General features: G+C 49.2%; 1 protein-coding gene and 1 pseudogene across 1 annotated transcript in view; both read left to right on the top strand.

Moving 5' to 3' along the window:
- DNAH10 (dynein axonemal heavy chain 10) overlaps positions 1 to 24,366 on the top strand; it is a 97,865-nt gene that overhangs the window by 9,936 nt on the left and 63,563 nt on the right. Inside the window, exons 7-23 of the mRNA XM_039879264.1 lie at positions 1,627 to 1,803; positions 2,234 to 2,359; positions 3,173 to 3,339; positions 3,747 to 3,898; positions 5,730 to 5,894; positions 6,331 to 6,538; positions 8,602 to 8,758; positions 11,056 to 11,532; positions 11,626 to 11,784; positions 12,566 to 12,682; positions 12,767 to 12,869; positions 13,324 to 13,502; positions 17,047 to 17,258; positions 19,364 to 19,517; positions 20,434 to 20,667; positions 21,239 to 21,361; positions 23,144 to 23,377. Of these exons, the coding sequence (XP_039735198.1) occupies positions 1,627 to 1,803; positions 2,234 to 2,359; positions 3,173 to 3,339; positions 3,747 to 3,898; positions 5,730 to 5,894; positions 6,331 to 6,538; positions 8,602 to 8,758; positions 11,056 to 11,532; positions 11,626 to 11,784; positions 12,566 to 12,682; positions 12,767 to 12,869; positions 13,324 to 13,502; positions 17,047 to 17,258; positions 19,364 to 19,517; positions 20,434 to 20,667; positions 21,239 to 21,361; positions 23,144 to 23,377 (3,144 nt within the window). The remainder of the gene's footprint in view (positions 1 to 1,626; positions 1,804 to 2,233; positions 2,360 to 3,172; positions 3,340 to 3,746; positions 3,899 to 5,729; positions 5,895 to 6,330; positions 6,539 to 8,601; positions 8,759 to 11,055; positions 11,533 to 11,625; positions 11,785 to 12,565; positions 12,683 to 12,766; positions 12,870 to 13,323; positions 13,503 to 17,046; positions 17,259 to 19,363; positions 19,518 to 20,433; positions 20,668 to 21,238; positions 21,362 to 23,143; positions 23,378 to 24,366) is intronic.
- On the top strand, positions 22,320 to 22,439 carry LOC120616153 (uncharacterized; annotated as a pseudogene).

Here is a 24,366-nt window from a genome sequence, read left to right as displayed (position 1 = left end):
AGGCAAAGAGAGAGATGAACAAAACGCAGATTCAGGCTTCAAAACTCAGTCTCTAGTGGGAGAAGCAGACAAAAAAAAAAAATGCGTATCATCTTACTCAGAAGGTAAGTGAGAATGTGTGAAGTCGTTAGATCGATCGACATAAGGGAGTGTAAGATAAAGGGATGAAGTGGTCTCCTAATGTATCCATTTTCTGTGGCTGCTGCAACAAATTACTACAAATTTAGTGACCTGAGAAACACACTGTTGTCTTATATTCAGTTCCGAAGGTCTGAAGTCGGCCCGAGTCTCACTGGGTTAGAACCCAGGTGTCGGCTGGGCTGTGTTCCTTTCTGGAGTCTCTTGGGAGAAGTCATTTCCCTGTCAATCCCCTGGAAGGGGATTCGTGGCCCCTTCCATCTTCAAAGCCAGCCGTGGCCAGTCCCACACCGACCACTCCGACCCTCTCTTCTGCCTCCCTCTTCCTGTTTTAAGGACCCTTGTGGCCGCCCAGATAACGCAGGACAGTCTCCCTATTTTAAGGTCAGCTGATTGGCGACCTTCATTCCCTTGGTCAAGTGACAGAGCGTATTCACAGGCTCTGGGGATCAGGACCACGATTGGAGGGCCATCGTCCTTCCTCCTCATTGCCCAGATGCGAGTGTGGAAATGCTTCTTTTACGACGCAGGACCAGCCCACACGGTCCAGCAGTTTGCTCTGGGCATGTGTCCAAAAGAAGGGCAAGCAGAGTCTTGAAGTCTTGAAGTGATGTCTGCACACCCATGTTCACACAGCATCATTCACTGTAGCCAAAAGGTAGAAACAACCCAAGTGCCCATCGACAGATGAATGGATAAAAAAAAAAAATCTCATCCGTTCATAAAATGGAATGTTCTGTAGCCTTAAAAATGAAGGAAATTCTTACACAGGCTACAACGTGGGTGAAGCTAGAGGACATCATGTTACGGGAAAAAAGCCGGTCACAAAAGGACAAATACTGTTTGGTTCCACTAGATGAGATCCCCAGGGGGTCAGATTCACAGAGGCGAAGCAGGGGCTGGAAGGAGAGGAAATCAATGGGGAGTTAGTGTTTAACGGAGACTGAGTTTCCGTCTGGAAGGCTGAGAACGTTCTGGAGACGGTGGTGGTGGTGGCACGATGTGGCGTGCTGAGTGCCACCGAGCTCACTGCACGAGGAAACGGGTAAGGCGGCGAATTTTGTGTTATGTATATTTTACCACAATCTAGAGAATATTATATAATAAATGATTATAAAACATTTTCAGGGGCACACACGCACACGCACACACACGCACACGCACACGCACGCACATATACTTCAGGCCCGGCCACTGGTCATGTCTAGAACAGATTTCATCATTTCTAATGAGTCAGTCCAGTGAACATACACAGTCTAACTATAAGACGATTTGGAGCATTGCATAAACCGTAGGAAAAAATGACTGGAGACTATGAGAAAAAGTAGCGTATCATAAGAAAGTAGTTAAAGATCACTGCTCGGTACCTTAGACTACTTTTTGGCATGCCGACGTTCACGTGTTTAAAGGCACCGATCTCAAGTTAAACCTTTGCCGGCTCACGCGGGGACGGTCCCTGCTCACGGGACACACCTGGCGCTTTTTCAGATCGACATCGTCCACAAAATCTTTGTTCAGAACCTCGACAACCCGCCGCTGTGCAAGAGCCAGCCCCCCGTGGCGGGCGCGGTCCACTGGGAGCGCTCGCTCTTCTTCCGGATCAAGCACACCATCCTCAGGTTTCAAGAGGTCGAGGAGATCCTGGACAGCGAGCGAGGAGCAGAGGTACGGTCCCTTGCTGCACCTGTCCCCTGTCGTGTTCCGCAGGTGACGCGGCGTTGCCAGCGTGGGGGGCGGCTCACGTTCGGGTCCGCGCCTGCATCTTAGTTCTCTCCTGGGGTCCCTGATTCAGGGCTGAGATTTAAGGCGGCCTTTGGCAGCCGTTCTTTATGGCGTCTCCAGACCTACGACACCTTCCGAGCATCAGGCAGGTGGCTTCACCCTGAACTTGACCTTCAGAATCTCTATGGGCTGGCCACCGTCTTTCTGACCATGCTCCCCCTGCCCACCCATGGGTTTTTGTCAGTTGTAACACTGGGGCTGACAAACTTTTTCTTAAAGGTCCAGAGAGTAAATATTTTAGGCATCTGCAGGAGAGAAAGAGAGAAATTTTGTTTCCAAAGACGAAATGACAATGTCTCGAATTTTTCGATAGGTGAAACAGAAGTACTTGGAAGTGGGCAGGATGATGAAGGGCTACGAGGACATGAAGTACGAGCAGTGGAGAGACACAACCGAGCAGGTGCTGCCGGCTCTCATGAAGAAGAGTCTCCTGGCCAAGGTGCGACTTCTCCAGGTCCTTGTCCCCGGTTATGACGCGGCGAGGTGAGGTGACGGCATCTATCACTCCCTTGAGCTTCGATTTGTTTGACATTCGTTTGCAAAATCAAAGGCGACACAGGGCAGAGATTGGCTGGGCGACGAGGAAGGCAGGAAGGGAAGAGGCAGAGACAGAACAGGGCGATGCTGGCCTCGGGCGGCCGCGCCAGTGCCTCGGGCGGCCGCGCCAGTGCCTCGGGCAAGCGGCTGACCTCCGAGCCTCAGTTCCCCCAATGGTAAAAACGAGTCGGATCACATGCCGTACACGTGCAAGAGTCTTGCTTGAACCATGCAGGAAACAGCTGGTCGCTGACCATTTTTAACCACGTGCTACATCTTTACCACTCTCACGGGATCTGGCTCGTAGCAAGTCCCCAGTAAATAAATCTCAGCTGGGAGGGACGAAAGACCCGGGCCTGGCGAGTGGCGAGGGCCAGGACGGGCCTAACGGGAACTGGCCTGCCCCGGCCCGCCGGGGGGGACAGCCGCCCCCCACCCCTATCCTGCCCTCGCCAGCCATTATCAGCGTTTCTAACTTTTTGAGGGGAGCCAAGGTCACACGCTTTTACACGCAGTTGCCCAGTTTTCAAAGGTCAGTGGAAAGGAACTCTTTAAGAACTCTGCTCACCAAGCGGGCTCCGGCCGGCTCCCTAGTCTGTCCTGTCCGCGTCAAAGGCCCGCCGCTGGTTTTTTCAAATTCTCGTTTCTGGGGGGCGCTGCGGCTCTGAGTGCGCCCCGCCCCGCCCCCGCTGGCTGACCGGCTTCCCTTCCACAGGTTTCTGCCGATGACGCCACGGGCTCCGACCGGGGCACGGTCTTCGCGATCAATTTTTCGCCAGCTCTCAGGGAGATTATTAACGAAACGAAGTACTTTGAACAGCTGGGGTTTCATATCCCCGAATTAGCAAGGAACGTGGCTCTCCAGGAGGACAAATTTCTTAGGTACAAAAGCCTTAAACCGGCAGTCAATGTTTTGGTCTTGAGACCTCTTTACACTCTTAAAAATGATCGAGAACCACTCCCCGCCCTGGCTGTGGATTTTGTAGCTACCGGTATTGACCACGTTAGAAATTACAACTAAGAAATGTTTAAAACATGTATTTATTCATGCACCTAAAAATAACAACAACGGACCTATTCTATGTTAACATAAATAACATTTTTAATGGGAAGTAGCCAGTATCTTCCAAAGAAGAAAATTAGCGGGCAGAGTGGCACCATGTTGCATTTCTGTGACTCTCTCAGTCCTGGTTTCGGACCGCTCCGCGGTGTTTCGGTAGCCTGTCTGTAAGGCTGGCCGGCTTTTCCCGAGCCCTGTCTGACACTCTTCGCTCTCCTGGGACACACAGGTACACCGAGGGGATACAGAGCATGCTGGATCACTACCACACGCTCACAGGCACGCTGAATGAGGCAGAGGCTGTCCTCCTCGACGAGCATTCTCAGGAACTGGTACGCGTGTTTAGGTCCGGACACAAGCGGTTAAACTGGAACTCACTAGGTAATACGTCTCGGCCGTCTGTTTGTTGCCTGCCGTAGTTGAATTGTGACATCTGTATGTTTGTAGATGCGGTTAACGGATATGTTTCAAGCACGGATAGAGAATGACTTGTGGGACCTAGAATTAACCACCCCCTCCCCGGGCTGCAGTTGGGAGTGAAGCTAAGACAGGATGCCATTTGGACACTCTGTTGACCCAAAGCTTTCTCCTCTGAAGATAAAGTGACCTTCATGTATTTTGTTTCCCTCCAAAGTTAAAATTTTACTTTTGAAATAATTATAGAGTCTCATGCTGTTGTAAGAATTAACGCCTTAACCCTAGTCCTCCCACGCTAATTTCTTACAAGTCACAGCCCGGGTGTTGACACAGATACAGTCAAGACACAGAATACTGCCACCCCGCAACGGCTCCTCATGCCACCCTTTCGAAGTCGCCTCTGCTTCCCTCCCCACCCCCACCTTGTCCTCAACCCCTGGCCACCTCTAACCTGTTCTCCACTTCCGCATTTTGTCATTTCAAGAGCGTTACATGTTATGGAACATTTTGGGCTTGGCCGTTGTCACGCAGCATCATTCTCTAGAGATTCATCCAAGTGCTCGTTCCTGGGCTGTGGTGACGAAAGCCTCACCCACCTCCACGGCTGCCTCTGACTCCGCCACGAGGGCACTGGGGCGCCTCCTTCCTGCGTTCTGCGGGTGGCATTCCAGGCCCCCCGGCCGGCCCTTACTGGCATGGGTTAGGGTGGGGTCACACTTTTGGCTGGAGTAGAGCAGCGATTGTCTGAAATCCGCTGTCTCGCGAGGCTGTCTCTTTCTTGGTCCGTCCCCCTGGCGAGAGGAGGCTCATTTGGGGCATACGTATATGTTTTTTGGGACGTGTGCCTGTACCCATTTAGAAGTCACTAGGTTCTTCAGCTCCAGGCCCAGAGAGAGAAGGAAGAACGGCCGTTGTTACGCGGGTCCCGAGGCCCCAGGTCCCAGCCGGCTCCCCTTCTCCCGACCTTTCAGCCTCCTGGCTGTTTTCTAGATAACGTGTGTGTGCGGGAGTTTTTATCTGGCAGGAGGAATGAGGAAAAGTGCGTCACGCCCTCCTCCTGGGAGGGGACGTCCTCTGGCTACCGGGACAAGGCTTCCTCGTCCTCTTCCTCCTCCCCCACTCTCGACCCAACGCTTCCCTCTCTCTTTTTTGGGTCACTTTCGCTCCTTCTCCCCTTTTCTTCTGTCTAGAGAACACGTATGTGTGGGCTGTGGGCTCCAGCACCGACTCCCTGGGTTAAAAGTCAGCTCCGTCCACACGACCTGGCCTCCTGGAGGCTCGGTGTCCTCAGCTGTAAAATGGGCATAAACTTAGCGCCCAACCCATAGGGTTGTTGGAAGGAGCCGATGTCATAAGAAACATACCGCGCCTGGGCCGTCGGCCGGCCCATCACACGTGCTTAACCTGAGTCGATGCTCACGCTTGCTTCTCTAAGCGGCGGGCCACAGGGGCTCGTGAGCAGGGCGGGGTAGAGCGGAAGGTCCAGTGGTCGTAACGACGAAAAGACAAGAGGCTCGGGCCCTGTCTTTCTCCCCGCAGTGGTTTAGATAGGATTTTGTTCAAATTTGAGCAGAAGAAATGTCTCATTTGGTTAATTCTGAGCCCAGGGCGCCTGTCCCAGGACCCAAGGGTGGCGAGTGGCTCTCCGCCTCCTCGAAGACCCAAGGGGAAAGGATGAGCAGGGTCCCTTCTGCAAAGGGAAACCAGTGCTAACGTCACAGATGGTGCTGGGAGGGATGTGGAAAGAAGGGGTCGGAGCCGCATGTCCGTCTGTTTTTCTTCCTCCTGTTCTAAGGTATTGCTGACTACATAACTCGATGCAAACAGGCCATCGGGAAATTCGAGTCCCTCGTCCACCAGATTCATAAGAACGCAGACGACATTGCTTCCCGGCTGACGCTGATAGAGTCCATAAATCTCTTTAAATATCCAGCCCCTAAAAGTGAGGAGGAACTGCCAGGTGGGTCTGACCTCTTGTTTCTTTAATGATGGGAGGAATGGAAAAATCTCTTGGTCATGATTGCACGTGTACACACACACACGCGCGTGCACACACACACACACACACACGCACGCACACTCTCTATATTTATTCCATGAATGGAATAAAACCCTGATAACCTCACTTGTTTACCGGAAAGGATCATCTTATGGGCTCACATTTCTATGCCCAATGGACCAGATATTTTAAGTGGTCTCGGACCAGCCCACAAGGAGTCCCTCAGCGTGCGTGATGGCCGTTCCCATGCCGTCACTCGTTTTTCGCATAGGGTGTGCCTTGACTTCCGGCCTTGACTTGGTTTCCGCTCTGAGTCAAGGTTAGAGGCTGCTCTGGCCTTCCCGAGCCATACAGCCGACGTCTTGGACTGTGTTTTGAGGCGTGTCTTCCTCTACAGGCGTGAAGGAGTTCTTTGAACACATCGACCGAGAAAGGGCCAAGGACCTGGACCACATGGTCAGGTGGTACCTCGCCATCGGGCCTCTGCTGACCAAGGTCGAGGGCCTGGTCGTCCACACCAACACGGGCAAGGCCCCCAAGCTGGCCTCCTACTACGAGTACTGGGAGAGCAAGATTTACGAAGTGTTGACAAAGCTCGTCCTGAAGTGAGTGACTCTTGCTGCCTGTTTCAGAGACCGCGTGCACAGATGACAGTGGTTTATCTGTACAGAGCGGTCGCAGGGTCCAGAGTGAAAACCGGGTGGAGAGTAAGTCCGGCTAAGGGTGCTCACGGCTCGGAGGGAGGGCTTCATGCTCTTGTCAGGCCTCTCGACATTCAGAAAAGGAAGTCATGTCTCTCTCGCGACTTCACCTGTCTGAAAGACGATGTGTCTGTGTCCGACCGGCAGCAGCCACTCCGTCACTCAGTATTTATCGAAACCCCAGATGACTCTCTCGCCCATTTTGAGAGAGGCCGATGTGAGGGACGTATGACCCAGTCACTCTTCCCGAGGGCCTGAAGTAAACCCCTGGCCAGCAGGCACATGGCGTCTGTGTCCAGTGCATCGTGAGGGCCAGCCCCATACACGGTGGGGGGCTGAGCGCCCCAGCTCATCGTGATGCTTTATGGTCTCAGGGCCAGTACGGACACTGGCCTGCGGGATTCATCACTGTCACTGTCACGTCGTATTATGTCTTCTTTATGAAGCACCCGGAAGAAATTCCTCTCGGTTCCCTTCCGACCTCGGTGCCTTAAGGAAGCGTTTTTCTTCTCTCTCTTTTTTTGTTGTTTGTGTTCCCTTTTGTTTTTACACGGCGTGGGCCCTATGAGTGTTTGACTCCTCTTTTCTCCCTGACTGCTCAGACGCCTGGACCACATTTGCAGCCTGGATGCAGCGAGCGCGCAGATATTTATGATTTGCAGTTTTTCATCTCATTCTTGACTTTCTCTCTTCGGAAAGCCCACGCGTCCGAAAGCGCACTCCGCACCAGGCTCGTGTTCTGTTCTTTACGATTCTCGTTCTCATTTTATAGACGAGGACGCAGACTACAGGGAGGTTGAGCGAGTTGCCTAAGGCCACTCATCTAGGCAGGAGAGCTGGGATTTGAACTCGGGCCAGTAGCCCTTCAGCATACCGCCTCCGATTAGCATCTTCCTCCTTTCTTGTTTTATCCTATTTTGTTTTTAGGGTCCCTTTATGCAGTGAAGGGATTCTTGTGAGCTGCTCTAATCCGCTTCGGAATAACACATTAATAAATACAACAAAGACCTTTGGTCTTCTTGTTCCTTGGACCCGGTTAGACAAACTTAGCTAAGTTGGTCTTTTAAATAAATCTGTTTGTACACATTTCATTTATCTTTCATTGTAGCTTCTAACTTAGACTCCTAAAGCAGCCCCTTATATAGGGCTACCTCCCACAGTGTTTCCCTTTCTAATATGCTGTTATTCCTTGATTCATCCATCCATCCATCCATTTATCCATCCATCCATATTCACCGTCCATTGATCCATCCACACATCCATCCATTCCATCTATTGATATATCCTTTCTACCTTCCTTATTCCTTCCTTTTTTCCTTCCTTCCTTCCATCCATCCATCCATTCATCCATTCATCCATCCATCCGCCCATCCATCCATCTATCCACTTCATTCATTCATTCATTCATTCATTCATTCAAAGGTTTATTAGAGCCAGGTAAGGCCCCTGTTCTTCTGGAGCGTCTGCATCCTCATAGGGGAGAGAGGCAAGACACAGGAAACAGACTTAACCAAGATAATTTCTGTGAAAGAAATAAAGCAGGATAGCGTTCCACATGGATAATGGGACTGTTGGAATTGGATGGTCAAGAAAGGCCACGGAGAGGCCACGTTTTAGCCGAGTCCTGACGATAAGGAGCATGCTGACAGGGGAGGAGCTTTCTGGGGGACGACTGCTTCTCCCGGGTCGGAGTCGGAACAACTTTCGGATATCATCATTATTATTTAAGCATCTTCCTACTAATAGAGAGTAACTTCCCCAAAGTAGAAACAAGCTGTTTGTAAAAATTAGACCAAAAAAAGACTTTGTAATAAATCTCACCCCAAACTGTCCATTGCAATCCTGGAATGCATCGTTCCTTGCGGTAGGCTTCTTATATGACTTTTCTCGACTCTAGTCATTTTCATCAGTCGTTGGATATGTTTCACTCTAGTGAGTACTGAGTCTTTTTCGTTCGCCCCTCTTAGGAATCTGCAGTCCTTTAATACTTTAATCCTTGGGAACGTCCCTTTGTTCCAAACGGAAACCATTTTGACAGCGCCCGAGATCATCCTTCATCCCAGCGCGAACGAGATCAACAAGATGTGTGTGCACTGCATCCGGAACTGCGTGGAGATCACCAAGGTAAGGGCGGGCGCACCTGCGCCGCTCCACAGGTGGCTCTCGCCCCCGGTGCTCGGGCCCATTGGCCGCCGATGGCCGGTTGCCGAGGAGGCGGAGTCCGTAGGTTCCGCTCTATCCCTTGCCCAGACGGGCTTGGTCTCTAGCTGGCTCTTCCTCTGCAGGTCTCTGACCTCTGAGGCGTCCCAAGGCTTGCTCCTGGTGTCCCCCCTTCTCTTCCCTCTTCTCTCGGTGTGATCAGGACCCACCCCAGGGCTTCAACACCGTCCCATCTCCGTCTCCAGCCCAGACCTCTCTACGACTCGCCGCGCCTTTCTAGTCCGTTGCCTACTTGCCGTCTCCCCTGGGACCTCGGACTTGGCATGTCCCGGGGGGGGATTCTTGCAAGCTGGTCTTGCCCCGGTTTTCCCTACGCCAGGAAGTGGCACCATCTCAACCCGGAAACCTGGGCGCCGTCCTTGGCCTCTCTGTGTCTCCGTCTCCCCCCATTGCCCCATACTATCGGTAAGAGTGGTTTGTTCGTGTCCCCAGCTGTGCCCTCCTCTGTCCTTTTCCATGTTAGCGTCTTCCCAGGTTTCCGTCATCCCTCACTTGGGCTATTGCTGCACTGTTTCTGCAGTCCATTCTCTACCACAGGTCAGAATGTCTTTTTTTTTAAAAAAATACAAATCATGTCATCTCTTTTATAAAAACCTCCAGTGACATCACATTGCACTTAGGACGTTCTCCAGACTCCTGACTCTGGTTGGTCACTGTCTGGCACCTGCCTACCTTCCTGGTCTCCGTTCCTACGTGTATCACGCTGCACTGTGCTCCGGCCCCATGCTGTGTGACCTCCAGCAGGTCGCACTGGTTCCTCCCTGAACTGCTCGCACTCATGCAGGCTTCTCCATCACGTCGCTATCCTGTCTTCTTCCTAGAACTTATCACTGATGTTTTCTTTACTTGTTCGTGTATCTGTTGACTTTCTCTTGCCCCTAGAAGGCAAGTTGAGTGAGAGCATGGACCTTGTGTGCCTATTTGTTTCGGAATCCTCAGAACTTCTGACAGTGTCTAGCACATTGTTTGTTGAATGAGTGAGTGTTGGCGAATAACCCAAAGTTTACGTGGTACCAACTATGGGAAAATAGGGCTAACTTTGTGAATAAGGGGTGTCCTAGCCCCTCAGACGCAAATGTCTTTTTCTTCACTTTGTTCAGAAAGTCAAACATGTTTCAGGCTTGCTTTTTTTTCTTTCCTTCCTTCCTTCCTTCCTTCTTCCTCTCTTTCTTTCTTTCTTTCTTTCTTTCTTTCTTTCTTTCTTTCTTTCTTTCTTTCTTTCTTTCTTTTTCTTTCTTCTTTCTTTCTTTCTTTCTTTCTTTCTTTCTTTCTTTTCTTTCTTTCTTTCTTTCTTTCTTTTCTTTTCTCTTTCTGCTTTCTCTCTCCTCTCTCTCTCTCTCTCTTTCTTTCTTTCTTTCTTTTTTCTCTCTCTTTCTCTCTCTTCTCTCTCTCTTTCTCTCTTTCTTCCTTCCTTCCTTTCTTTCTTAGCATAAAACTAAGTGTAGATATTACACATAGGGAATTCCAAGTTGCCGTACTTGGAAATTAATAGATAAATTGCACATACTTTATAATCTGTGCTAATACAGTTATTTATTATGACTGTCATTTAAATTCTTGTAACTTAAAGGTGTTATATCGTTGGTTCTTTGAACAGGGAGACAGAACAATTTCCAAGGGGGGTAAATAAATAGGAAAAACTCTCTGTGAACCATATGTGTGTTAATCACAATACTTCACGCCGGTTTAATTTTTCCTTTGCAAGTAGATGGATCTGAGGCTTTGGGCGAAGCCTGTATCATTTGACTTTCATAGGTGCTTTTTTTTCCGAATAAAAAGAATTTTTACCTATTCTCTTGGAAAACAATGGAAATATACTCCATTAACAAAAAATAAATATTTATGACTAGGTAACTTAATACAGCTTAAGTTAAGTATCTTTGAGCTTCAAGATTTATATTTTACGACTGAAGTGGCTGGCTGTTGTTATTTACCAAGTTAGTTTTTTTTTTTCCCTGCATCACAAGCCACTCCAAATCTCAGCGGCTTAACATCATAACTATTTCCTGGGCTCACGGTTTTGCAGACTGAGTTCCTCGGAGCGTTTTGCGGTCCTCACTCATTTTTGCAATCGAACACAATTTATTGATAAGAGAATGATTTCCATTACTAGCAAGACTTATTACTGAACGCCAATATATACATAGGATGCAAACTCAACGCTAAACGACTGTTTTTTCCCCCGATTCTTGTTTCGCCAGCATTTTGTCCGGTGGATGAACGGCAGCTGCATAGAATGCCCTCCTCAGAAGGGGGAGGAGGAAGAACTTGTCATAATAAGCTTTTACAACGATATTTCTCTGAACCCTCAGATAATTGAACAAGCTGTTATGATCCCTCAGAATGTCCACAGGATTCTGATCAATCTCATGAAGTACCTACAGAAATGGAAGCGGTATCGACCTCTTTGGAAGCTGGACAAAGCCATCGTGATGGAGAAATTCGCTGCCAAGAGACCCCCTTGCGTGGCGTATGATGATAAGCTGCAGTTCTATTCCAAGATTGCCTATGAAGTTACACGTCACCCTCTGATTAAGGATGAGCACTGTGTCAGGCTTCAGCTAGGGCCGCTGGCAAACACGGTGCAGGAAAACGCCAAGTCCTGGGTGATTTCGCTTGGAAAACTTCTCAATGAGTCCGCAAAGGAGGAGCTCTATAATCTTTACGAAGAGATGGAGGTAGTGGGTCACGGTGTTTCATTAAAACTGCTTTTTTGGGAAAGTCGGGTTTTCATTTGGTTTATTTAGTGTCCTTCGAACTTTCTTTTATAGAGCCTGGCCAAAAACCTGAAGAAGAGCCCCAGTACCCTTGAGGATCTCAAGTTTGTCCTTGCGACAATTGCAGAAATTAGAAGTAAATCTTTAGTCATGGAACTAAGGTACAGGGATGTCCAGGAGAGGTACCGAACCATGGCGATGTATAATATCTACGTAAGTGAACAACTTCCTTCAGCATCTTACGGTTGCGTTGGACACTAAGACCCTTTTCAGCAATTCTCAGATATACTGCCATAGATTTGTCTATGATTTAAATGTAAAGCAACCTCACAGCTAGAGAGCCTCTCATCAGAAAAATGCACGTTACGAAAAATTTTATTTTTATGATTAAACTAAAATCAAAGTTCTCAACTTTGTCCTTTGTTTCCTTTACCTCTATCGAGTAAAATGATTTTAAATTCCGTGTTTTAAAACTCTGTTAAGGTCTGCTTATACTGTCTGTGTATCTCTTGGCTTCGTTCAAGTCGTTCGGTACCCTTACGTGCCTGTCATCTCTGATTGTGTTCTATATGTTGTACTATGTGACAAACTGGAGAGAGAATTGGAGGCTCTGGCTAATGTCATATCTTCAGAGGAGATTTGTTTTTGATTCTGACAGACGGCACAGCTGGATGAATTAGCAAGCTGGGATAACCTTGTCTTAGTCAGAGATTAAGTTGATTTGAAGCCGGATTTTCGTTTATGAAGGGCTTATCTGTCTAGGTTATCTATCTCTCTGTGCCTGTCTATGTGGACTATTTATTTTTAAAAATGACTTTATCTTGATTTTATTTTAATTATAAAAATGTAATTTTTATATGTAAACGTAATTTTTATAATTCAACTAGCTTTTCTGCTCGTTCGAAATCACTTAGCCTTCTGTTACCGTGAGCACAAGTCCCTGGGAAGAGTAGCTTTGCTGAACATTTGTCGTTTGTTCTTTTTTTTTTTTTAGCCTTCTGATGCGGAGAAAGAACTGGTTGATAATATTGAAAGCATGTGGTCAAATCTGTTTAACGATTCAGTGAACGTGGAACGCACTCTTGGGGGCATAAAGAGAACTTTCACGGAGGTACCGTTACAGTTTTTACTTTATGAGTGAAGATGTTGAAAAAGAGCCATCGGATCAAATTAATGCAGCTCTGCTTTTTCTCAGATTACTCGAAACGAAATAGTAAACTACAGGCAGCAGATAGAGGATTTCGCAAAGTGTTTTTATCGTGAAGGCCCCGGTTCTGTTGGTGAAGATCTCGATAGCGGTAAGAATATTCACGGCGGTCTTAGGTATTGAGTATGTCTTAAGAATTTTATGGGAAGGCGGGACGGAGTTAAGCTTCTTAACCTCCCCTGGACCCTGGGCCCACCTGGGGAACCTCGGAAGTGTACCTGATGCCCGAGGCGCAGGTCACACAGACTGATTCCATCATAGTGGAGACACCAAGGTGTTTAAAAGCTCCCGTGGGGATTCTGACGCGTGTCCCAGGCTGAGGCCACTCAGAGGGCGGACAGGAGACAGACTTTTGTAATGGGCCGGGGGTCTCGCACGTGCAGCTGGCACTGTGGTCTTAGAATCGCGGCGAGATAAAGACTGGAGATTCTAGATTCGTCGTCTTAGATGGCTTCTGTGGGTGAATGCACAGTGTTCATGATTTCTCCTTCGGGTGTATGCCTTAGACTGTTACATATTTGTCTGTTTATTTACTCATTTACTAGGAATAGAACTTTTAGCCACTTTTGAAAGAGAGCTGACAAAACATGAAAGGAACCGTCAGGAGCTGGCCAACGCGGAGAAACTTTTTGATCTTCCAATTACAATGTACCCAGAGCTGATCAAAGCGCAGAAGGAAATGAGCGGCCTGAAGCAGATTTACGAGCTCTACCAAGACCTGAAGGTACGTGTCCCCACGGGCTCAGTCTCACAGAAGCGGTGCCAGCACCGTGGAGGCCCAGCGGGGCTTGGTGCCACAGTGACAGAGATGAGCCTGGGGCAGATGTCACAGAAACTGCCCGTTTGGCTCTTGGGAAGAGGTGATGGGGAGTGACCGCTAATGGGGAGTGACCGCATGTGGGGTGACGAGAAAGTTCTGGAACTCCACAGTGGTGATGGCGGCACGAAACGGAGAATGAACTTGATGCCACTGAACGACGCACTTAAAAATGGTTCAAAGGGTAGATGTTCTGTTACATGTATTTTAACACAATAAGAGAGGCATCCAAATGACATATTTGCTACTCCTAATGTTCCCCATGCAAATTCATTCATTCATTCATTCCTCCATTCATTCATTCACTCCTCCATCGATTCACTTAGTTCTTTACAGCCCCCTGCTATGCTGGCTGGAGAGCAGGGACGAGTTGCATCTACCCTAACCGCTCCTGCCCTTTCTGAGCCCCCAGAAGAGACCAACTCTATGAGTCTGGGTTCTCCGGAGAAGCAACCAATAGGAACCAAAGAGATTTATTATAAGGAATCGACTCACACAGTTACGGAGGCCGAGAAGGCCCGAGATCTGTGGTCAACACGCCGGAGACCCTGGATAGCTGGCGGCGGGGTCCTCATCTAAGCCTGAGCTCGGAGCTGAGAGGAGACTGACATCCCCTCTCGCAGGCAGGCGCAGAGGGCGAGAATTCTCTCCCACGCAGCCTCGCTGTTCTGCCAGCCGCCCTCGGAGGGGAGGGCCGACCACTTCGCTCAGGCCGCTGATTCAGACGCAGGTCTCACCCAGACGCCCCCTCACGGGCACGCCAGAGCAGTGCTTACCCAGACATCTGGGCACCCGTGGCCCAGGCGAGTCGACACGTAAATTGGCCATTCTGCTGATGCACGAACAAGTCACCACACTGCTGTGACATGAGATAGAAACGAGGCGCACAGAGCACTGTGGGGCCCAGAGGCGGGAGGCGGTGGCTCGGGGAGGTGACCGTCCCACGTGGCCCTGAGTCAGGAGCAGGTTTTCACCTGGGGCAGCCGTCGGACTCAGGCATGACCTCGTCTTAACTAATTACGTTTGCGGAGACCTCTCCAAATGAGGTCACGTTCCGAGGTTCCAGGTAGACATGATTCTGGGGACACCTGGGAGTGGGGCACATAGAGGAGAGGAACAAGGCTGAGCCTGGGGCACCCCATCATTCAAATGCCGCGAGGAGAAGACCCCAAAAAGGAAAGGTGAAGGAGGGGAGGCTGGGCGGGGGGACAGACGGGCCGGTGTTGGACGATGGATGCTTTGGAAGCAAGTGAGAGCAACCTTTCGAGGGGGCGGGACTGTCCCCCGCATCGAATGAGTCCACTAAGAGAAGGCGGGAGGAACAGCCACATCGTTTCGCATCGTGGAGGCCTTTTGTGACCTTGGAAAGAAAAGGCTCGACGGAGCGGTGTCCGTGGAAGCCCGGTCGCAGTGGGTCCAAGGTGCTTACCCACGAAGAAAGACACGAGAGGCCCCCACAAAGACTCCCGCGTGCGCGCCACAGCAGCCTCCTCTGTAGTAGCCCGAGACTGGGAATAGCCCAAACGTCCATCCGCAGGTGACGGATGACTCAGCTGTGCTGCGTCCATCCCACGGCTATGACTCAGCAACATAAAAGATCGAACTGTCGATGCACCCGCAGCAACGGGGGCGAATCTCAGAAGCGTCACGCTGAGACACAAACGCGTACGCGCCATGCGGTTCCACTCACACACGATTCTAGAGCACGCAGGCGAATCTAAAGAGGCAGGAAGTGGGCCGGGGGGTTGCCTGGGGTTGGGGTGGGACGAGAGGAGGGGGAGGGGTGATTACAGAGAGGCAAGAGGAGCCCTTTGAGGGTGATGGGTGAGTTCATTACCTCGACGGCGGTGACGGTGTCACGGGTGTGCGCATGTGTCAAAACGTACCAAACTCTGTACTTTAAATGTGTCCTGCTTATTGCACACCAGTTAATCCTCAATAAAACTTAAGAAAAACAGGCGTAACAGGAAGAGAGGAATTAGAAACACCAAGCCCACTTTCGCAATGGGTCTCGTCATAAAGAAAAGCAGAGAAATGCGGAGTGGCGGGTGGAGGGGCCGTGGGATCAGGAGAGGTTATACCGTGAGCTCGTTACTGATGGGAATGATGCACACTGGAGCTGGGAGAGAGAAGGGTGGCTTGCTTGGGTGATGTCTGGTGCCCCTGAGTAGGTGGGGAGGGACGAGATCAAGATGTGGCCTCACGTAGGAGGCGGGCGGGGTCACGTCTCGTCCTATGGTGAAAACAGCGCATCTGCGCGGAGACGCTTCTAGTGGGAGATGCTGACAGTTCCGATGGCTCCAGTTCCCCCACGGACGAGCACGGCAAGGCCATCAGCAGAGAGGCAGGGGGTGGGGGTGCTGGCTGGTCGAGGAGAGCAGAGTGGGGGAGAAGCGGCGGGCTAGAAGCATGGCAGGGTGGTCGGGCCAAGGTGGCAGCTTTAGGGGCTGGGATGCAGGCAGGCCAGTGAGCCAGGTGGAGAGCTTCTAGCAGTCACCGCCGGCTGCCCCAGTGTGGGTGTGGCGCGCCGATGAAGGTCAAGGGGTGGATTTAACCCGAGTTGTGCTTGTCCAGGAACACCGACCGCGAGCGCGGAGGGAAAGGCAAGCTCGTGACCGGCTGGCTCCAAGGAGTCCAGTGTCTTCTTTCTAATTCATCTCTCTCTAAATTTTTGCAAAAAAGAGGTCACGAATCACGGAAGCTGTCTCAATCCAACAACAACAACAAAAAGAGCTTTTTATATCTTTTTAGGAGGCAAAGAAAAGAAAGAGAAGTGAAAAAACGTAAATATATCGTAATGTTGTCTACGCCTTGAATTAAAACAATGACCACACATGGATTTCGTCAATGAACACGATTTTTTGTCAAATGTGTTTCGTGACTCAAAGCAACTCTGTCAAGCCACAGGTTGCTCAGGGAAGCTATCTGAGATGGTAAATTTTACACAAGACAGTCCTTTCTATGTTAAATCTCAGGAAAGTAGAACCCCAAAAGCCTTTTCATTATGATAATCAAGCGATGATCATTAAGTAAGTTGTCCTATGTCTCTCTAGCTTCTTTTCTCTGGAAAGGGAAGCGTGTTAGGATCGTGTCCCAACGAGGTAGGTGCCCACAGACCCACGTGACTCCTGACTTGCGAAAGGCCTGCTTCTGATTTCGTGGTTCTCACTTTCCTCCTAAGGAAAGGAAGACTGTTTCTCCCAGATCCCACACGTCCTCAGAGACGGCACCGTTTTGGCGAGAGCTTAAAAAGAGTCGGAATTGTTTGTTGGCGTCCTAGAGCCTCGTAGTCGATCCTTCCCGTGTGAACGCGCGGTTGCTGTGGGTGTGATGGGTGATGACACTGGAAACGAAGTAGCAGGACCCCGGGCTAAGAGATGGCTCTCTCGCTCAAGCCACCCTCACGGTTCCGAAGGGGTCTCGTTGACGGGACTTTCCTGCCCATTTCCAGGTTGCAAAGGACGAGTGGTCGCAGACGCTCTGGATCAACCTCAACGTGCAGTTCCTCCAGGAAGGAATCGAAGATTTCCTCAGGGCGCTCAGGAGGCTGCCCCGGCAGGTCCGGAACTTGTCCGTGGCTTACCACTTGGAAGCGAAGATGAAGGCGTTCAAAGACTCGATTCCTCTCCTCCTTGACCTGAAGCACGAGGCGCTCAGGGACAGGTGTGTTTCGTCGACTCCGTCAGCCAACGGGGAAGCGTGGGAGGGGCTCCCGCTTTTAAAATTGTCTTTGCTTAGATCTGACGGCCAGGGGCAAGGTCTCGGCAGTGAGGCCGGGCCAGAAGTATGCAAATCCTATTTCTACGATATCGTTTCTGTGTAAACTTTCTCTGAAATAGGCTGCTCTTATTATTATTATTATTTTTAAAACAGGCGCCGTCAGGTGTGAAGTGTCATTTGCACTTGCTTTGTCAGAAGGTCTTTTAAAAAGAAACCAAGGGTCTCGATCGGTGCCATTCAGCAGAAACGTGCCACCCACATATGTAACTTAAAATTTCCTAGCAGCCGCACTGAAAAAGTAAAAGGAAACACGTGAAGTTAATTTTCATAGTATATTTTAATTAACCCTATATATGCGAAATATCATTTCAACACGTCATTGATATTTTACAGTCTTCTTACAAAAGACGTTGTAATCTGCTGTGTATTTTAAACCCATAGGCTGTTTCAGTTTGGACTGGCCACATGTCAGATGCTCAACAGCACATGCGACTCGCGGCTGCCGGATGGGACAGAGTGGGTCCCGCGGGTTTTTTAGTGGGGCAGCCTGTCTGGGGGTGGCGTGGCAGAGAGTTGCCTTTCATTTGTCCGTCGGCGTCTGGATGTGGCTCCACACAGACAGGAATTGCTAGGAAGTTTGTGGGTCGCATTCTGCCTGATATGGTTCCCAGTTCCTCCGTCCTCCATCCTCCGTCCTCCGTCCTGGTGTGGGCAGAGAGTCACGTCCTGCTATCAAATGACTTCGTTCCGCCTAGTGAGAAAGTCATTCCCATCTCATTCCCTTCCAGGTCTTCTGATTACATCAGTGCGGCTCTCGTAGGTGCTAGTAATAGATCTTTGACATCTCTACACCTGTCAATCTCCCTTTCAACAAAGCCTTAGGCAGCCTTCAGGCCCTGGTGACATGGGCTCTTTGTCACTATTCTGCTCGAGTCGCCGGGGCACTCATGTTTGCCCAGGCGTTCTTCAGTGTCCTCACTTGTAAAACTAGACAGAAGGAAGCATTTTCTAGCTAACTCCCTGTTTTATGATTCCATAACCCAGTGTTTCCCACACTTATTTCTCACTGTTTTCGTCAGACCCAGTATCACTTGTACGGTCATTACTCTATTTTCTCCCTATCAGCTTACTTATTCTCCTTCTCCTTCTTTTAAAACGGAATTCACATCACCTCCGTAAATGGAGAGCCAAAGGTTCTTGCCATAAAAAGAAAGCAATTATAGAAATAAAAATGAGCTCCTAGGACTGTTGCCCGTCACCGAGCCAGCAGAACAGCGTTAGAGACACAGAAGCGCCATCGGAGCCTTTTCCTTCGATGGGATCAAGGGCAGTGGAAGGGGACGGAGAGGGAATCACTTCCCCCCGACGACTTAGTGTTATTTAAAGCAGTGTCACCTGTGGACCTCCAACCCCCAACCAGGGCTCTGATGCCCCTACTTGGCCGGGGACGAGAGAGAGAAAAAAAACCAGTGGGTTCTTCCTGACCACCATATGTGTGTGTGTCTGTGTGTCTGTGTGCGCACACACGCACAGCAAACTGCATTTGATTGTGGACTGTCTCTTCAAGCGGGTGGTAGAATCCCGAAGGCAGGGGCCTTGCCTTTTAGTCACCATCTGTCCCCCGCAGCTGGCCCGCTGACTGGCACAGAGTGAGCGCTTGCTAAATATGTACTGACTGTGCGGGGGCTGGCGAGTCACACCAGGGTCTCAAATAGGCTGAGCGATACCACTGAGGTCGAGATCGTTGGTCCAGAGAAGACGGCGGAAGCAGTTTCCAAAAAAATTCAAGCCGCGTATTTTCTTAGGTGGTCGTGAAGACTAGCCGCCTAAGAGAGCATCTTGCCGGATGTGGTTTCCTGGGTTTAACTCTGGCAGCCAGAGGGCTTTTGGGAAACCGCAGGTAGAATTCCAACAGTGTCCTCATTTTTTAGAATTCCGAAATCACGAAAAGTGTTTATAACCGGGTCGTCCTGTGACCTCGGCGGGGATAATTAAACCCATCGCTAAATTCCGCCAATGTAAAGATTTTAATGTCGACGTCCTTTCAGGCATTGGAAAGAGCTTATGGAAAAAACAGGTGTGTTTTTTGAAATGACCGAAACGTTCACCTTGGATAATATGTTTGCCATGGAGCTCCACAAACACACGGAAGTTCTCAACGAGATCGTAACCGCGGCCATCAAGGAGATTGGCATCGAGAAGGTGGGGCTGACTTTTTTCAGTTATTAAACAGTCTAGAGAGAAAAGAGAAAAAATTTTTTTAATTCGAAGAGAAAATATGTTTGCTCTGAGACCTGTAATGTTTGAGTAATAAAGAACTATTCGTTCTAGAAATAGAATTTCAACCTCAGTTACATTTTTTATTTTCTTTAATTATAGTTTCATTTTTGACTTATGTATTGAAGAAGTAATGGACGCTCATGGTGGACAACTGAGAAAATAAATCACTCATAATTCTATCACCTAATTGTTATTACTATTTTAGTGTGCATCTTTTAATACCTAGAATGCATATACACACGTATAAACATACATACAAACACACGTATGCAAACATGCATGGACACATGCATACATGTACACACGCCTGTGCCCACACAGCATGCACGCACACACCACACATAGAAACACACATATGTATGCATACGTTATACATAACATACACATACACAGATATTGACACAGGTGTTTTTTAAAAATATGACCACAAACAGGCATATTATTTTATAATTCGATTTCCTTGCGTAACAGTAGAGCAGGACCTGCCGGGCAGACGGGTCCCAGCCCCTGCTTCTGGCACTTGGTAGCCGAGGGAGCTGGGCCTCTCTGAGCCTCCCGTTCCCGCCTCCGTCACGTGGGTCGTAATAACCCCTGCCTCCCCGGGGTGCCCTGAGGCCCGAAGGCGATTGTGTACGAACGTGCTCACAGGGCACATGGCGACCACTTGGTAAACAGCGACTAGGGTCTCCATGACACAATCTCTGCTTATTCGGAAAACTGGACCCAGACTCTGGGCTGAGCCGTCCATCAAAGGCAGGCTCAGGAAGCTGCAGGTGGGTTGGGGTTCTGCCGTTTTCAATTTATGCGCCTGAACCATTCCTGTTATGTTCCTAACCAGGCAGTGAAGGAAATCTTGGACACGTGGGAAAATATGAAATTTACTGTGGTCAAGTATTACAAGGGCACCCAGGAGCGAGGCTACATCCTGGGGTCTGTGGACGAGATCATCCAGTGCCTCGATGACAACACTTTCAACCTGCAGAGCATCTCGGGGAGCAGATTTGTGGGGCCTTTTCTGCAGACCGTTCACAAATGGGAGAAAACACTTTCCCTAATAGGGGAAGTCATCGAGGTGAGAGAAAAGGGTCGTCCACCTTTTGTAGCCTGTGTCAGTGCTTCGATCCCTTTTTATGACCAAATAATATTCTACCGTGTGGACATGCCAGTTCGTTTATCCATTCATGTGTCAGGGGACGTTTGGGTTGCTTCCACCTTCTGGCTGTTGTGACCAGCGCTGCCGCTACAAGCATTCGTGTATCACTGTTTTTGAGTCCCAGTTTTCAATTTCTTTGGAGTGTAATGATGGGTCACATAGTACTTGGCTTGAGTTTCGCGTGAGCTTCCGCATGGTCTGTCCTGGGTCACAGGGCCCCAACCCCTGTACGCAACCAGAAGCTTCCTCCCGGTCCAGGCTGGTATACAGAGCTTCTTTTTGCCTTTGAGTGTGGCCACGCATTTAAAAATACTTAGTTGTGCTTCGTCCCTCATTCCCGCGTATTTGGGAAGGAGCATTACGCGCTCGCCCTGCCATCTTGCTGGGAAGTCCTACGACCGAGTCGGTTTGAATCTGTCCCATGCTGGGACGGATTCTGCCACACATCCCGTGAGGGACTCATGCTGACGATGACCTTGTGCCTTCACAGATTTGGATGCTGGTGCAGAGAAAGTGGATGTACCTGGAAAGCATCTTTATCGGTGGGGATATCAGGTCGCAGCTCCCGGAGGAGGCGAAGAAGTTTGACAACATCGACAGAGTGTTTAAAAGGGCAAGTGGCCGGCCCCGATTTTCGTCACGAAAGGGGCACGGCGATTTCAGATACTTGTGCATCTGCCCGTGGTGTTCTGTTTGTAGCGTCTGAGCTTTTCCCATCATTCCACGTGACCTTAACCCGTTCAGCACAGGGCACTTTTAAAAAATCTTTATTTATTATATTTATTTATTTTTTATTTTATTTTTAGCGTCAAAGTAATATCCGCTTTTTAAAAATTGGGGAAGTGTAGAAGAGTAGAAAAAAGTAGAAAAAAAAGACTTCTATCCCCTGAACGCGGCCACTTCAATGTCCCTTATCTTTTTTCCTGTGGCTGTAGGTTTAAAAACCACAATCGTAATGATAGTTGATAGAATTTCGTATCTTACGATTGTCTCCTAATATCCTGAGAAACGTATTTCACGTTACAAAACCATCTGAGAAATTCTTTCGACGCCTGTACGTAACGTTCCGGTGAGCGGCTTGACGTCGGTGTCGTGAATTACCGTCCGGTAACCGGATGCCTTGTTTGAAACGGAATTCTTCGCTCCCATAATTAATTTGTAGGTTTGCGCCTAATGCTTTTTCCACATCTAGGACGACTGTCTTACGACAGATTGTCAGAAAGTTAACGGCCCGCGAAAGAGCGTGCCCATTTTAAAGTCCTTTCCAGCAAGGGCTGTGCCGGCCATCACTGCCGCCGGCCATTCGCGGGTGAGGATTTTGACCCAGCCCGGCTGCCCTCAGGGGCCGGTGCTTTGCTAGTTAGCAGTGCAGTTGTGGTCTTCACTCCGTTCACATTTGGGTCTCCCTTATTCGTTAGAGTTTATGATTTCTTCTTATCCATTTGCATAAGCTCTTTAAAAGAAAGGCCCTTACAAACATTACACCAGAAATTCCTATTCATTAAAGAAAGATTTAGAATATAAAAAAAGCAAAAAACAAAAACAAACAAAAAAAACCCCAGTGATCTGTAGTCTACGGTCATTGCCACCTTGAACGTGCCCGATCTCATCTGATCTCGGAAGCTAAGCAGGGTCGGGCCTGGTTAGTACTTGGATGGGAGACCAGCTAGGAAGACCAGGTGCTGTAGGTGTTAAAAAAACAAAACAAAACAAAATAAAACAAACCAGCGATCTCACACCCAAGATAACCATTTGAACAGTTTAGCATATATCTTTCCAGATTTGTTTATCCCTATGTAGACATAGAGATAAATAGAGAAATAGTATTCTACAAAAATAGGGTCATAAAAAAAACCCAGCATGATTGGTTATTTCAAATTTAACATTTTTGACATGTATTTCAATAAATCAACATCTCATGGACTAAAGTCATCGTCACAACAACTGATTAACCTAGTTCTCTACTGTTGGACACGTGGGCCATTTCCTTTCGTTTTTTTGCCATTACAAAGAGCAGTAGAGTGAGTATTCTGGTCCACACACATGGCTCAAAGTGGAGTTGCTGGCTTCACCCATCCGGCAAGTGTCAATTGAGGGCATACTATGCGCAGGCGCGTAGGGCACGTCAATGAGGGAAGGAGATAAAAGCCCCTTTCTCAGCAGCTGACTTCGGAAATGAGGAAGTTACGCACAGTGTGTCGGAGGGTGCTAAGGAGGAGCTTATTTAAACGTCCAACAGCCTTTGCCAGATTGGCTTCCCCAAAGGCTCGGTTCCGGGGTGTGCAGGTGCTTCTCTGTCAGGCCCGGGCCCCGGCGAGCGCCTGCCCCTGGATGCGAGCCGCCGGTGCCTCCTTGTCCCTGGGCTGACGACGGCTCTCTTCTCAACCTTCTCCAGATCATGGGCGAGACCTTGAAGGACCCCGTGATCAAGAGATGCTGCGAGGCCCCGAACCGCCTCGGCGACTTACAGCACATCAGCGAGGGCCTCGAGAAGTGCCAGAAGAGCCTGAACGACTACTTGGATTCCAAGAGGAACGCCTTCCCCAGGTTCTTCTTCATTTCCGACGACGAGCTGCTCAGCATCCTGGGGAACAGCGACCCGCTCTGCGTCCAGGAACACATGATCAAGGTCGGCCGGGGCCTCCTGGTGTGTGCGTGCGCGCGTGTGTGAGTGTGTACGTGCACGTGCGTGTGCGTGCGTGTGAGTGTGTGTCCACCTATGTGCGCTCCGTAGCTGTGGCTTGTTCCTCCAGAGTTGACTTTGCAATTCCGGTCAACCCAGAAGTTTGAGACTGAGGCGCTGCCGGGGTTTTACGTGAAGCGTTAATCTAACGAAATCGACCGTCGTCTGAAATGACACCAGGACTCAGCTGCTATGTATGGTTCTTTTCCCAAAGTCCAAAAACTGCGTTGTTTTGAGAAACCCCCAAAATGCAGAAATACACAAAGACTAACACAAATAAGTAGAGACAGGCAATACGGGCTAGTGCTTTAGCACATAGACTCTGGAGCCACGGTGCTTGGGTTCAAATCCTGGCTCTATGTGGGTTTGCTGTGTGACTTTGGGCAACTTACATAACCTCTCTGGGCATTGATTTCCTTATCTGTAATTGCGAATAACCCCAACCGTTACCTGCTTCAGTGGGGTTTTTATAAAGATTAAACGAGCTAATACGTGTTAAGTACTTACTTAGATCCGTGCCTACCTTACCGTGTTGGCTAAATAACATTATCTTCCACCCCGAATTGCCCCTTGTTACCATTTGGTCATATTTGCTTTGTTTGTTTGTTTCTCTTTTTTTTGGAATTAAAGTTGTACGGATAAAGTCGACGTGCTCTTTATCCCCGATCCCCATGCACAGTTCTTTCTCCACTTTTGAGAGGTGGCCACTACCACAAGTCTGCTGTGATTCCTACCGGCCCGTGTTCTCAAACTGTCATTTAAACCTGTGTGTGTTGTGAACAAAATCGATTGTCAGGAAGCACAATAGAGCGAACTGTCTCTGGCGACAGGGAAACAGGGCATGGCCACGAATCAGCTCTGCTTAGCTAGTCAAAGCTCTGTATTTACTGTCGGCCTAGAGTGGGGCTTCTTGGCCTTGGCGCTATTTATATTCT

Source organism: Pteropus medius, unplaced genomic scaffold, assembly GCF_902729225.1.
Source record: "Pteropus medius unplaced genomic scaffold, Ma_sr-lr_union100, whole genome shotgun sequence".
In the NCBI taxonomy this organism is placed as follows: Eukaryota; Metazoa; Chordata; class Mammalia; order Chiroptera; family Pteropodidae; genus Pteropus; species Pteropus medius.
Note: the sequence above shows the minus strand (reverse complement) of the source record. Positions and strands in the feature narration are given on the sequence as shown.